Here is a 13,481-nt window from a genome sequence, read left to right as displayed (position 1 = left end):
ATGCCAACCTCCACTGGGGGGTTCAAATCATCCGTAGAGGATGGTCTCAAGCAATACAGCCTCCTGCCACCTATCCAGACCGGACCTGGGAAAAATGGGGCCAGTGCGTGTGAGGTGCCCCAAGAGAGATTGGCAACGCAGAGAAAGCTTCTGCGGCACAGGCGGAGTAAAGATCAGCAACATGAGTTGCAAAAGATAATGTAGGAATTAGTCTTTTTCATTGCTAGTTGAAATGTCAGCAACAGAGTATGTGGAATAGGTTTTGGTCATTTGAAATACAGCTTAGCTGTCTATAACGACTGTAGTACATGTAATGTTATTAAAAAATCAAATGCAATTTCCATGAAATGTTTCATGTAGGATGGACAGCGCAATGCAAGCCTACAAACAAGGCAAATGTTCACGATCCACTGCCCCTCAGCCCGTGGTGCCCCAGATGCCCATGTCGGTAGGATGATCTTATCTAAACACTCTCTCAGACTTTTTATACGTCATCACTACTCTATCATAGTATGCCACACAGTTATTGGCTTATTTACACCACAAAAAACTTACAGCTGTCTACTTTCTTTAACAGCTGGCCATCGAAAGCAGGAGAGTAAGTTCCATTTGTTCTGCTATCTTGTATCTAGGCAGCAATTGAGAGCTATTACCAGCAAATAAATATAAAAGTGCATACTTGAAACAGACCACTCACGAATTCAGTTCTTCTCATCGTGCAGACCTACGCGTTCCTGAAGCGATCCGTGGAGGCCAGCCCTATAGTGCCTATCCAGCAGCAGTGGTTGGACGCCATGTTGACCCGGGTGCCCTTACTGCTTCGCCAGGGGCCAGGACGCCAGGAGCTTCTCGAAGAGCTGTTCAAGGAGGTCAGCGAGAACTTCATGAGTGGCATGGTCAAGCACACAGGTGAACATGGAGCCCTCTGTTACCCTTGAAGTTCCCTCTACAGTCTTGTCAGCTCAGCAATCATTCTAAGCCGTGACACAGAGAAACACATATATGTGTTGATATCCCAGCTCTGATGATGTGACTGTCTATTTCACTGAGCATAACCTAGTTCCGTATTCTGAAATGCTGTCTCTAAAGACAGTAACCATTAACATTCATGTTAGTAGTGATGTAGGGATTCTGATCAGTTCATGTTAGTAGTGTTTTCAGTGATTCATCTGATGTGTTTTCTCCATCAGTGAACACTATCCTTCAGAAACCAGATGCAAAGGGAGCAGAGGTTGAGCAAAAGGACAAAGTCCTACAAGCAAAGTGAGTCTAAATGTGCATGACAGCATACCGTGTTTGGTAATCAGCAATGGAACCATCTGCTGAAATATCATCTCATGTAGTTTTGTGTCAAAAAGTTCTTTGGAGATACAGTAGCTATGCTGACATATTGGTGTTGGTGTATCTTTGCAGAGTTCTTGATTTCTCCAGACCTTGGAGGGGCAGCTTCATCAAGAATCGAAAGGAGATGAAGGAGAATTTGCACATTCTTCACCCAGTCATGAAAATCACACTGGATATGTGTTATTTAACCTTCTCTAATCTGCTGCTGGTCGATCTATCTGACTGCAGGTGTGCAAGTCAAACTCAAATTTCCCGCCATTTTATGCCTACAAATTCAGATAATTAGATCCAGTAATTATTATGACTTGTATGAGTTGTATTGTAGTAGTTTAATCTATTGTTGTTAAAAGATAGTGCCAATCAGACTACTAACTGTTTTATGGATACAAGCAAACATTATAAGTTCCATTAATTGTTGTTATTAGAAATAGTACAGTAGTTGTATAGTTACAGTTATTCATGGTCTTAAGTCATTAAATAATAATGAAAATCTGATTCACTAACTGCTGCCAAAGTCATGTAGTTGCGTGGAGTACTGAAATGGTCTTGTACTTGAAGGTCGACGGGGCCCATTGACTGTGTGAGCCTGAAGAACAAAGTGGCTCTGGAGTGCGACAAGATTGAGGCCAGACTCATGAACACCTGGTTCCCCAAAGTCATCCACCTTCTCACCAGCAAAGATATGATACAAGGAATAAAGGCAGACAAGCTTGACTCTTTCTACAACTGTGCCTCTACACTCATCTCAAATCAGGTGAATTGAAATAGGTGAAAGTCAAATGTAAATACTGAGAGGTCTGCCTGCTCTCCCTTTTTCCTGTGTGAAAATGTAAAGTTGCTCATCTGAAGGGACATTAAACTGCTGTGCTATAATATACACTTCTACACGCACAAGACTTAATAAACAGACAGTCAGATTGTATCATTGCTAGGTAATGGGTTTATTTTTGGAGCATTTTTAAAACTATGTATCGATCTCCGGTCTAGGTTGCATTCATGGGTTTAAGGAGATAACTATAATTATAACTACAACATGAAACTAAGTTTAATTTAATATTGTCTCATGTTACACGCTCCCCACCTTCCCAACCTACCCCCTAGCTGAAGGGCCTAATTGAGCGCAGTGTGGAGGAGTTTGTCTGGCTGTTCAGCCCCAGCAGAGCCTATCAATTGCCCCTCTTCAGGATGGACCTGACCTTTGATGATGAGAAGATGGAGTTTTACCCTAGTTTCCAGGACCTGGAGGAAGCTGTCATGGAAATCCTGAATAAGATCACCAACACTATGCAGGTGCACGAGACAGGAACCAAATTTAAACAAGAATTGATGGAAACCCTCCTATGTAAAGCTTAAATCAACTAGCATTTGCGACTGTATCATGTTTGGAAGGCTTTTTTTCTCACTTTATCTGCTGGGCAAAGGATTATTTGTTTATTCTCTTGCGTGTGTGTGTTTGTGTGTTTTTCACAGAAAGTTCAAACGGTTCAGTCTTGGCTGGCAGAAGCAAACTCGTCAGTAGTAGATGCTAAACTGGCCAATCACGTGTTAGTCTGGGCTCAGAAGACAGTCAGAGATGCTGTGCGCAAGCACCTGGAAGAGCCAAACCAGCACTTCCAAGATTATGGTGAGTCTTCATGATAACAACGGGCAAGATTCAAATGAAGCTACGGTGCAGTCTCGTTCTGATGAGACTTCTTTTGATGGTACAAAAGAAAATGAAAACACTAAAACTAATGAAGGGCCTATACAGTTCCTCAAAGTACAGTTAATCCCCTTTTCCCCTTGTTACATCTGAAATAATTACTTGACAATTTAAACCCAGTGTTTTTATTTTATTTTTGATTTGCCCGTATTGTTAATACGGAGTGTTAGCCATTGTACTATCTTCTTGCTATGGCTGTTTTTCTCATGTACTACATGTGGTAAGCAATGACAGAGATTCTTTCCACTTGTGTTTTTCTACAGTTGAAAGCTATGACTGGTTAGTCACTGGGACAGCTCAGGCTCAGGTGGACAAGTTCATGGAGGAAGACCACAGTTTTGATGAGTACACTGAGGTAGGACCACATGTCTTAAATGCCATTCAATGGACAGGTTGTATGTGGACATATGCCTTCATGTTGGCTTAATCTATTCATAAAGTAATGGAACTACATTAATTACATAATTACATACATTTTTTACTAGTGAATTGATTTTTCTTTCAGCAAGTAGAAGCTTTTCGGAAACTGTCGAGGGACATTATCAGCCTGCCTTCTGTGGCTCATTTTGCCATGGTCCGTCTGGACTGCGAGGAACTGAAGCAAGGCCTCGCCAAAAAGGCTATAGCGTCTGGACAAGTGCTCTTGGAGCAACTTATCAGCTCTCACCGTGCACACGGTCTAGAGTAAGACCAGTTAATTGTCTTTCTCTGAATCAGCCGGTTAATCAGCCTTATCTTGGTGAAGTTAAATTGCAATGCATTTGGTCTTGGTTTGCTAGTCACTGTGTTACCTGTGTTTGGGAGATAATTAGTATAGGCAGTTGTACAGAGCTGGTTGTGACATGCATGCAACTTATAGCCTTTTAAATATATACTGTATATATATATATATATATATGTGTGAGTGTGAGCATGTGTGTGTGTGTGTGTGTGTGTGTGTGTGTGTGTGTGTGTGTGTGTGTGTGTGTGTGTGTGTGTATATATATATAAAGTATATACACACACACACATGTATATGTATCCATAAGTACTTACACTCTGTAAGTATGTATGTATATGTATGTATATGTAAGTAGTGAAGACCGTAGGGCTTTTAATGTCCCCTTAACATCCAGTTCCTCATCCAGTTTATTCATTTTCAATGTAAATCCAAGGATCTGTAAGGAGTTTAGGACCATCCAGGAGACAGCACTTAAAATCCCTGAGACGACAGAGGACATCACAGAGATGCTCGCTTACATAGGACACGTGAAAACCAAGGGAATAGAGGAACTCAATGCAAAAATTATGGTGCGTGTCATCCTGCAGAATTTACCAGTTGTTACCCAGACATGCACCATACACTTATGGGGCCTTAATGACACGCAACGAGCAGAACAACGAGAAGAGTCCGTCCCGCAGGAACTAAAGCTATCGTGTGGCGTTTGGAACAATCCGCTGACTCACCCATAGTTGCCCTAAGGCTCTTGCTCATGAATTTAAATTAGCAAAAAGATTTAGCTAAGTTTTTTAATTAGTTTTAGTTCATGCGTGATGGCCTGGTTGCGTTGTTCGTTGCCAGTTGCCTGTCAATGAAATGTTGTTTAACTGCCTAACATTATTCACAACATTATTACCAAAATGTGCCAACATCTATTGTTTTCTATGCAGGAGACACAGCGCAGATTAAATTACTTACTGGATGTGCACATGTTCAGCGCAGAGGACCTTCATCTGAACTCAGTAGTACTTCTCTGGCCCCAGAATATACTGCCAATCTTTGATCTTAACGATGAGGTACTGTGTGCCTTTTTTCATACTTTTATTTGCTTTTATTTTGCATTGATTTTATTTTATTTTATTCATGTACTTCGAATATTTTATCATGTTGATGTATATTGTGTGAGAGTATATTGTCATTTATCATTTACATGTACATTTAATTTAACAGACACTGATAGTACAGAATACATTTTCATTAGCATGGCGACCCCCTGGGATTGAACCCATGATATTAGTGTTGCTAGCACCTTGCTTTACCAGTTGCATTTGTTGAGCTACAGCTACAGGAACGCATCATGTTAAAGACCACGGTATATTTACAATACTGTCTGTCCGCTGGTGCAGCTGATGGAGAAGGCCAAGCATAAGGGCGAGAAAGAGCTGCTGTTCAAGAGGGAAAGGCTGACCATGGAGCTGGAGAAACTCAGCCGCAGGATGAAGGAGTTTGAGGAATGCTCCGAGCTGGACATGATGCAGCAGGTGAGTCCTGAAATAGCGGAGAAGTCTGCAGCATCTGTTACAGAATTCTGTTACAAAAGTCTGCAACCAGTGTGTCTTGTGCCCCTCAAAGAAGTGTTTCTCTTTGTTTGGTCAAGTTTACTAAAATGGAAACAATGCAAAAAATGAATTAGTTAAAATAGCCATTATGGCACATTTCATCCTACACACACATCTCTATTAGAACTACAGAAACTTTCTTATTTACATTATTTGAATGGGTAATAGAATTGATCTATGACGTCTCTTGTAGTATGTCAGCGATGTGAGAACGGTTCAGAAACGACTGCAGGATGCTGAGGAGGCCATTGTTTACATCAATAAAGAGGAGGCGCTTTACAAATGGGACCCGACAACCTACCCGGCTGTTGAAGTTATCAAGGAGAGCACTGAGCCATTCCAGAAGCTTTTTGGTTTGGTGTTGAGATGGCAACGAACTGAGAAGAAGTGAGTGGACTTTCTTTATTTTTGGCTGCATTCACTTGTGAAACTTGCAGTGAACTGATTTTAGTGTTTTTTGCTTGCTCCTTGACCCATGAAGCAGTAGTGTGTAAATATGATATTTTAACTCATTAATCCATGTAAACCTTCCATTTAGATGGATGGATGGGGAGTTTTTGGACCTGAATGGAGAGAGCATGGAGGTTGAGGTTGATGAGTTTTTCCGGGAGATCTACAAGACGCAGAAGTTCTTCCAACAGAAACAAAAGAAGGCTGAGCAGGAGAGAGAGAAAACAGAGCCGAAGAGAAAGCCAGGAGAACAGGATGACAAGCAGGAGAACTCCACCGTCTTCATCTGCTCCAGTGTACTAGAGCAAGTCAAGGACTTCAAGGTACTACCGACTTAGTTTAATATGCCTGTGATTACTTATGTGAGGCACAAGAAATTCCATCCCTTGTCTCGGGAACAGAGTGATTTTTCACTCTATGGGCAACAAAAACTATGCCATGGTTTAGGATGCAATAGACAGTAAGCAGGGAATTAGTAGATTAAACCAGGATTTCAGGTACAGGGATTTGTTAACGCTTAAGCAATGGATATAAGCATTCCTGGAAAGAGAGCGTGAGATCATGATTAAAGGGTGCAATGCCGCATCCAGGTTGGGTAGGAAGGATGTGGTTGTTCTGGTTTTGCCCTCAAAGTGAGGGATTTGGATTTCTTGTGTGGAAATCCTTTTTCAGGTGTAGCTTCAGGAAAGAGCTGTCCATGGTGCTGAAATGTGTGGGGGGCAGTTTGGAATGACATAGTCTCAAACTAATTTAAGGAAGCCCTGTACAAAGTTATTTTTTAAAGAACGCCTGTCCATTGTCATTGATGTAAAAACATGAAAAGATGTTATTTTATTAGTTTAAAAACCTGTTTTTGTGATGAGGTGTGAATTATTTACACAGGAATACATTCCGACGGTGTCCATACTGTGCAACCCGGGCATCCGTACTCGGCACTGGGAGCAGATGTCCTCCATCGTTGACTACGACCTGACGCCCAATTCGGGCACCACGCTGCGCAAAGTCCTGCGACTGAACCTCACCCCCTACCTGGAGAAGTTTGAGAGCATCAGCGCTTCCGCCAGCAAAGTAAGGCCAGCGTGAGGGTTGCAGGGCTCCACTGTGTGCATGGATATCCTCTTCATCTCAGCCCTTTTAATTAATTAGGTGATAATAGGATTAGGAATCCTCCCATCTGAACTTGATTCTACTAATTAGATGGGATGTCTGTGCTAGTTTACCTACGGTGCTTTCATATGACTCCATGACTCCATTTCATGATTGAACCCATTACATTACCGTTGTTTTCGCTTATGCCAATGGTCTTTTAAGTTGACCGACAGGAGATAATAATGCTGACTCATATCTCATGTGCCGTACAGGAATTCTCCCTTGAGAAGGCTATGCAGAGCATGGTGGAGGTGTGGGACTCGGTGTCTTTCAACCATCACCCGTACCGTGAGTCCGGGGTGTCTATCCTCACCGCTGTGGATGAGATCCAGACAATGTTGGACGATCAGATCGTGAAAACACAGACCATGAGAGGCTCCCCTTTCATCAAACCCTTTGAGACAGAGATCAAGGTTGGTAGCTACCTGTAGCTGCAGAGTTTGAACATAATCTGACCAGTTTAAAAAAGAAACAAAGAAAACTCAATCAATAGCCTACCATTCATATGGAGTTACAGTACTCCATATGTTTAGTTGATGAACATTTCCAAGCATTCCATCTGATTGGTTACTCACAGCACAGAATCAAACAATAACCTGTAATGTTGATCATCCTCAGGCCTGGGAGGAGTGTCTGATCCGTATCCAGGACACCATAGACGAGTGGCTGAAGGTGCAAGCCCAATGGCTCTACCTGGAGCCCATCTTCAGCTCAGCAGACATCATGCAGCAGATGCCTGAGGAGGGGAAGCTCTTCCAGACTGTCGACAAGATCTGGAAGGATGTGATGAAGCACTGTGTGAAGGATCCAAAGGTAAGGTTGCTTTTTTTTTTTTGTACCTACTTTTCTGGATGTTTCCAAAAATTGTTTCCAAATGGATTCCCAGAAATCGTATTAATTAGTTCACTATTTTAGTGGAGATGTACAAATACTAATCCTGATGCCTCTGTGATACAATTATAATATCTAAGAATGCGATATTTCTGTGTGGGATTTTTACTTTAATGTTGCATATATTTTGTATTTCATTTCCACAAAAGATTTTACCTGCAACATCACTGCCTGGTTTACTTCAAAAACTTCAAGATTCCAATGGACTCCTGGACAAAATAATGAAAGGGCTGAATGCCTACCTTGAGAAGAAAAGAGTCTTCTTTCCACGGTTAGTCAAAAATCACCTGCATTATTATCCATACAAATGTCAAATCTGTCATGCTTAATTAAATATGATTACTCAGCTGTGGTAGACTGGGCATGACTGAATTGGCACACATATCAACAAATTTACAACTTTCCATTTTTGTTGCCACAGGTTTTTCTTCTTGTCCAACGATGAGATGCTGGAGATCCTCTCCGAGACCAAAGATCCTCTGCGGGTTCAGCCGCACCTGAAGAAGTGCTTTGAGGGCATCGCCAAGCTGGACTTCCTGCCCAACCTGGACATCCAGGCCATGTACAGCAGTGAGGGCGAGAGGGTGGAGTTCATCAAGCTCATCTCCACCTCCGAGGCCCGCGGCGCTGTGGAGAAGTGGCTCGTGCAGGTGGAGGATATCATGCTCCGCAGTATCAGGGACGTGGTCGACTGCTCCAGACTGGTGAGATGGTTAAGTTATTTACTAGCTGTGTGTGTGTGTGTGTGTGTGTGTTTGTGTGTGTGTGTGTGTGTGTGTGTGTGTGTGTGTGTGTGTGTGTGTGTGTGTGTGTGTGGGTGTGCGTTGTTTTTTTTTCATGTGTGTGAACCAGATAGGAAAGGAGAGAGTTTAATCTGTATGTATATATACAATATGACACACAGAGTGAAAACCAGGGTTTTTCTTTTTCTTACGTTAGTTATCCTGCGTGAATTTTCTTAGCTTAGTTATCCACAGACAGACTGACAGATTTGGGCATCTTGACATTTAGTGATCATGGTTCTCTCTGTGTTGCTGCAGGCCTACCCGGAGACCAAGAGGAGTAAGTGGGTACGAGATTGGCCTGGGCAGGTGGTGCTGTGCACCTCTCAGATGTTCTGGACACTGGAGGTCCATGAAGCCATCCGCAGTGGACCAAACGTAAGGATTGGCTTCCTCCTCATGTTTTATAGAACTACGTATGATTATGGAGCTTAGAAAGCACATCCCCGTACACAGTATCTTACAAGTGAGGGCTATATTTTATGATTTTATGACCAATTAGGTTTTTACTACCTTTCTGGTTCTTTAACATGCTTATGGGTTTCATTATGTGACCATGTGGTCACATGCCTAAGGTGACTTTATAGTCCAGGCAACAAGTGTTGCTCGACAAAAATGAATAAGGTCTGGCGACAGCGCAGCAGCTGTAGGCTTTCATAGTCTGATGACAAACTGAGAGCAAAACATGTAATTTCAACTCGGCATCTCTGCTACTTAGCTAACTAACATTTGAATACTAATTGCCTGAAGTTTTATTGTGATAGGAAGACAGACAGAACAATCCTGAATTGCACATTTTTCTCTTTAAACTTTGTGATCCTATCATTAACATTGAAAATATATCTCCTTGTGAAAAAAGAAAATGTCTGTGCCCTTTCAAAGTTTTAGATGTATGTTACAAGGTCTGCAGCACAGACCCTAGCAGACACGAATGTAATCTCTTTTTTACGTAATTTTTAGTAGAGCGACACTTGACAGTAAATTGGCCTTTAACACTGCAGTCACAGCAACTTGTGTTTTTGTAGGGTTTGAAAGACTACCAACAGCAGTTGCAGGTGCAGCTGAATGACATTGTGGAGCTGGTGAGGGGGAAACTGCCCAGGCAGACACGCACCACCCTAGGAGCGCTGGTGACCATAGACGTTCATGCTAAAGACGTGGTCATGGAAATGGTCGAAAAAGGTAGATATCTCCACAAATACAGTGCATTCAGAAAGTATTCAGACCTCTTTACTTTTTTTTTTCATATGTTATGATGCAGCCTTGTGCTAAATTAGTTTAAATTAAAGTAAATTAAACAAAATCTGCACTCAATATCCCATAATGACAAAAGCAAAATAGGATTTAAGAATTTTTGGCAAATGTATTCAAAAGGAAAAGCTGAAATATCACAGACACTTTGTCATTATGGGGTATTGAGTGTAGATTGATGAGGGAAAAAAATGAACCTAAATGAATTTAGCATAAGGCTGCACCACATGCATACATTATTCTCATAGTTTTTTGTATGTATAGTGTTTTATATTGTATCATGTAATATCATAATGACATTAATTTAACCTAATATTGTTCATGACTGTTTCAGGTGTCTCACATGAAATGGATTTCCAGTGGTTATCCCAGCTTCGTTACTACTGGGCCAATGAGAACGTTTCTGTGCGCATCATTAACTGCGATGTAAAGTATGCCTATGAGTACTTGGGCAACTCGCCTCGCCTCGTCATCACTCCTCTGACAGACAGATGCTACCGCACTTTGGTAAAGGAGAATATGGCAACATGGTTATATGGAAATGATTTACGTTACACTTTTCTTCAAGCATTTCTGATGTGATACAAAATGTTTGGACTAGAACAAATAGATAATATCAATATAATAAATTATACAAATCATTTTAAAATAAAAGAAAAATGACATCTGAATTTGTATTAAGGTATGTTTACAGTAAGAAGTTTGTTCTAAGTTAGATCATCTGAACATAAAGGTTAAGGTCCGGTTTTTAGCAGACGCTTTTATCCAAAGCATCCTGCAGTAGCTTGGGAACTAACCCAGTTTGATTGCTTTGAAGACAGCGACGCTAACCACAGCGACACTAACTACTGTTGATATTTCCCTGTGTTTTAGATCGGAGCGTTTTACCTGAATCTGGGGGGTGCTCCAGAGGGCCCTGCTGGGACAGGTAAAACAGAGACCACCAAGGATCTGGCCAAAGCCCTGGCTGTGCAGTGTGTGGTGTTCAACTGCTCTGATGGGCTGGACTATCTGGCCATGGGCAAGGTATGAAGCCTCGGAAATTCCTGTTAAAGTAGTTTTATTGGTATTGACACGATTTAAGGTTTAAATCTGATTCCAAGGGCCTTGAAACAATATACTACTCACACACACACCACACACACACACACACACACACACACACACGTCCTCATATAGCTGACTGAATTTAACAGAAACGGCTGTGTGGTGAGAATACACTAATGATGCTGTTCTGCCTGCTCCTGTTCCGCTCTTAGTTCTTTAAAGGGCTGGCCTCTTCTGGGGCCTGGGCCTGCTTTGACGAGTTCAACCGCATCGAGCTGGAGGTGCTGTCTGTGGTGGCCCAGCAGGTCCTGTGCATCCAGCGCGCTGTTCAGTTGAAACTGGAGTACTTTGACTTTGAGGGGACGGAGCTGCGCCTCAACCCCAACTGCTTCGTCGCCATCACCATGAACCCGGGATACGCCGGTCGATCCGAGCTCCCTGATAACCTCAAGGTGACCCCCCTCCCCCTTCCTTCCCTCTCCTCCTCCCTCTGAAGACTCCCTGACACCTCCATTACTTCTGCTGTAGATTAATTAAATTAAAGGTGTCTTTACAGGGCTCAACCAATTTCGGTGTGCAGATTAATTAGCGAGCCCCTGATTTGAGCTGCCTGATGGAGAAAACTAGACGCTAAATCCATTGCCGCAATGTCAGCTTAAGCTCATTTATCTCTGTTCCGCTGCTCCCCTTGCACTGTGTTTACCAGGTGCTGTTCAGGACAGTGGCCATGATGGTGCCTAATTATGCGCTGATAGCAGAGATCTCCTTGTACTCCTATGGATTCTTCAACGCCAAGCCGCTGTCGGTGAAGATCGTGATGACCTACAGACTGTGCTCGGAGCAGCTCTCCTCCCAGTTCCACTACGACTATGGCATGAGGGCAGTGAAAGCGGTGCTAGTGGCCGCAGGAAACCTCAAACTCAAGTTTCCCGATGAGAATGAGGATATACTGGTAGGCTTTCTAAGTGAAGCATCGCTATAAAGAGAATATTTCATAATTATTATTTAATTTTTTTTAAATATGTCAGGAATATTGCATTTAATGTATTATGGTATCTTAAACCTTGGTGCTTTCTGCTTCAGCTCCTAAGGTCTATCAAAGATGTGAACGAAGCAAAGTTCCTCTCGCATGATATTCCTCTGTTTAACGGCATCACCAGTGACCTTTTCCCTGGCATCACCCTGCCTGCAGCAGACTATGAGGTTTGACAGTTTCATCTGTGCCATGTAGATCATTGTTTAGGCTCGTTCTGAAATGTGCAGTACGTGATTCTAATCCAATACACTTTTATCAAATTCAGTGAATTAGTGAATTGATCCTCACAGTTCTCAAGTTATGTTCTTTAGCTGTGTGCGCTCAAAAAACTGTGCTCACACACAGTCCTGGCTCTGCACAACAAATTGTGGCTCGGAGCCATAAACAGTTCCAGCCAACCAACATGTTGTCTCAGGAGCACGGAGGGGACGAGTGTAATTTGATTGGCTTAAATATTAACGACCTTTTCGCCAGAATCGGGGACTCCACCTTTAAGTTGCTAGTGTGTCATTTCTGTATCTGGTTTGATTTGCAGCTCTTTTTGGATTGTGCTCAAGAGTGCTGTAAAGAGCATAACGTCCAGCCTGTGAGCGCTTTCCTCGAAAAGATTATCCAAACCTACGAGATGATGTGTGTTCGCCACGGGTAAGCTTTTAGCAACATCACTCACATTCTAAATGCCGTTGTTGAAGATCTCATTTTTTCATTGATTGATAGTAACCACAGGTCTTGATTATTGATCTCTTCAGGTTCATGCTTGTTGGAGAGCCTTTTGCAGGCAAAACCAAAGTCCTGCATGTTCTGGCTGACACCCTGACACTCATGCATGAGAGGGGTTACAACAATGAGGAGAGGGTGATGTATCGCACCGTGAATCCCAAGTCCATCACCATGGGTCAGCTCTTCGGGCAGTTTGATCCAGTCTCTCACGAGGTACGCTTAAAAAAAATGTCACTTTTAGTCCTTCTATATTAACAATGCATTGGGAGATTTCAGAAGGTGTAAAAGATGATGAAAGATGTAACAGGTCCAGCTACATCTCACAAAATGAAGAAGATATCATTAGAAAAAGGGTCAATTTGTGGTTAAATATAAGAGATAACGGCCGTTTAGGTGTGATATGTAGGATTTCTCTTATGAGAAAATTGGCTCAAAACTACTACACCAGGCAGATAGAGATACCTGTCTGCCAATCAGCAATACATTTATTTTTTCACCATAGAATACATTTAGGGGCCTCATCTCCTCTTTTGCTGCAAGTGTAATTTTTTGGCTGACTCAGACCACGGGTGGACATCAGCCACGCTGACTGTGTGGATGACGTCAGATAATGTCTGGTGTATCTGATAAGTGTGTCAGACAGATAGAACGCAGCCTGAGTGTTATCATCTGCAGAACAGATGGGTTGCTAGTAAGTAGGTGGCTTTTGTATGATCCCCCCCCACCCACCCCCCCTAATGGCGACGTGACCGACATACTCTTCAGATCCCAGCTTGAGATTTGCTGTCCT

General features: G+C 42.4%; 1 protein-coding gene across 1 annotated transcript in view; it reads left to right on the top strand.

Moving 5' to 3' along the window:
* The window catches only part of dnah12 (dynein, axonemal, heavy chain 12), a gene marked incomplete at both ends in the record, with an annotated part of 33,469 nt that continues 19,988 nt past the window's right edge, over positions 1 to 13,481 (top strand). Inside the window, 29 exons of the mRNA XM_080853756.1 lie at positions 1 to 200; positions 361 to 448; positions 723 to 909; positions 1,191 to 1,263; positions 1,414 to 1,572; positions 1,903 to 2,098; positions 2,446 to 2,634; positions 2,815 to 2,968; positions 3,310 to 3,401; positions 3,552 to 3,730; positions 4,201 to 4,336; positions 4,697 to 4,822; positions 5,153 to 5,287; positions 5,559 to 5,752; positions 5,904 to 6,138; positions 6,698 to 6,883; positions 7,177 to 7,377; positions 7,583 to 7,777; positions 8,005 to 8,126; positions 8,277 to 8,559; positions 8,896 to 9,015; positions 9,663 to 9,819; positions 10,223 to 10,395; positions 10,762 to 10,914; positions 11,148 to 11,387; positions 11,642 to 11,887; positions 12,019 to 12,138; positions 12,507 to 12,616; positions 12,721 to 12,904. Of these exons, the coding sequence (XP_080709882.1) occupies positions 1 to 200; positions 361 to 448; positions 723 to 909; positions 1,191 to 1,263; positions 1,414 to 1,572; positions 1,903 to 2,098; positions 2,446 to 2,634; positions 2,815 to 2,968; positions 3,310 to 3,401; positions 3,552 to 3,730; positions 4,201 to 4,336; positions 4,697 to 4,822; positions 5,153 to 5,287; positions 5,559 to 5,752; positions 5,904 to 6,138; positions 6,698 to 6,883; positions 7,177 to 7,377; positions 7,583 to 7,777; positions 8,005 to 8,126; positions 8,277 to 8,559; positions 8,896 to 9,015; positions 9,663 to 9,819; positions 10,223 to 10,395; positions 10,762 to 10,914; positions 11,148 to 11,387; positions 11,642 to 11,887; positions 12,019 to 12,138; positions 12,507 to 12,616; positions 12,721 to 12,904 (4,833 nt within the window). The remainder of the gene's footprint in view (positions 201 to 360; positions 449 to 722; positions 910 to 1,190; positions 1,264 to 1,413; positions 1,573 to 1,902; positions 2,099 to 2,445; positions 2,635 to 2,814; positions 2,969 to 3,309; positions 3,402 to 3,551; positions 3,731 to 4,200; positions 4,337 to 4,696; positions 4,823 to 5,152; positions 5,288 to 5,558; positions 5,753 to 5,903; positions 6,139 to 6,697; positions 6,884 to 7,176; positions 7,378 to 7,582; positions 7,778 to 8,004; positions 8,127 to 8,276; positions 8,560 to 8,895; positions 9,016 to 9,662; positions 9,820 to 10,222; positions 10,396 to 10,761; positions 10,915 to 11,147; positions 11,388 to 11,641; positions 11,888 to 12,018; positions 12,139 to 12,506; positions 12,617 to 12,720; positions 12,905 to 13,481) is intronic.

Source organism: Sprattus sprattus, assembly GCF_963457725.1.
Source record: "Sprattus sprattus genome assembly, chromosome: 16".
Classification (NCBI taxonomy): domain Eukaryota; kingdom Metazoa; phylum Chordata; class Actinopteri; order Clupeiformes; family Clupeidae; genus Sprattus; species Sprattus sprattus.
This window is presented reverse-complemented; position numbering and strand designations above follow the sequence as displayed.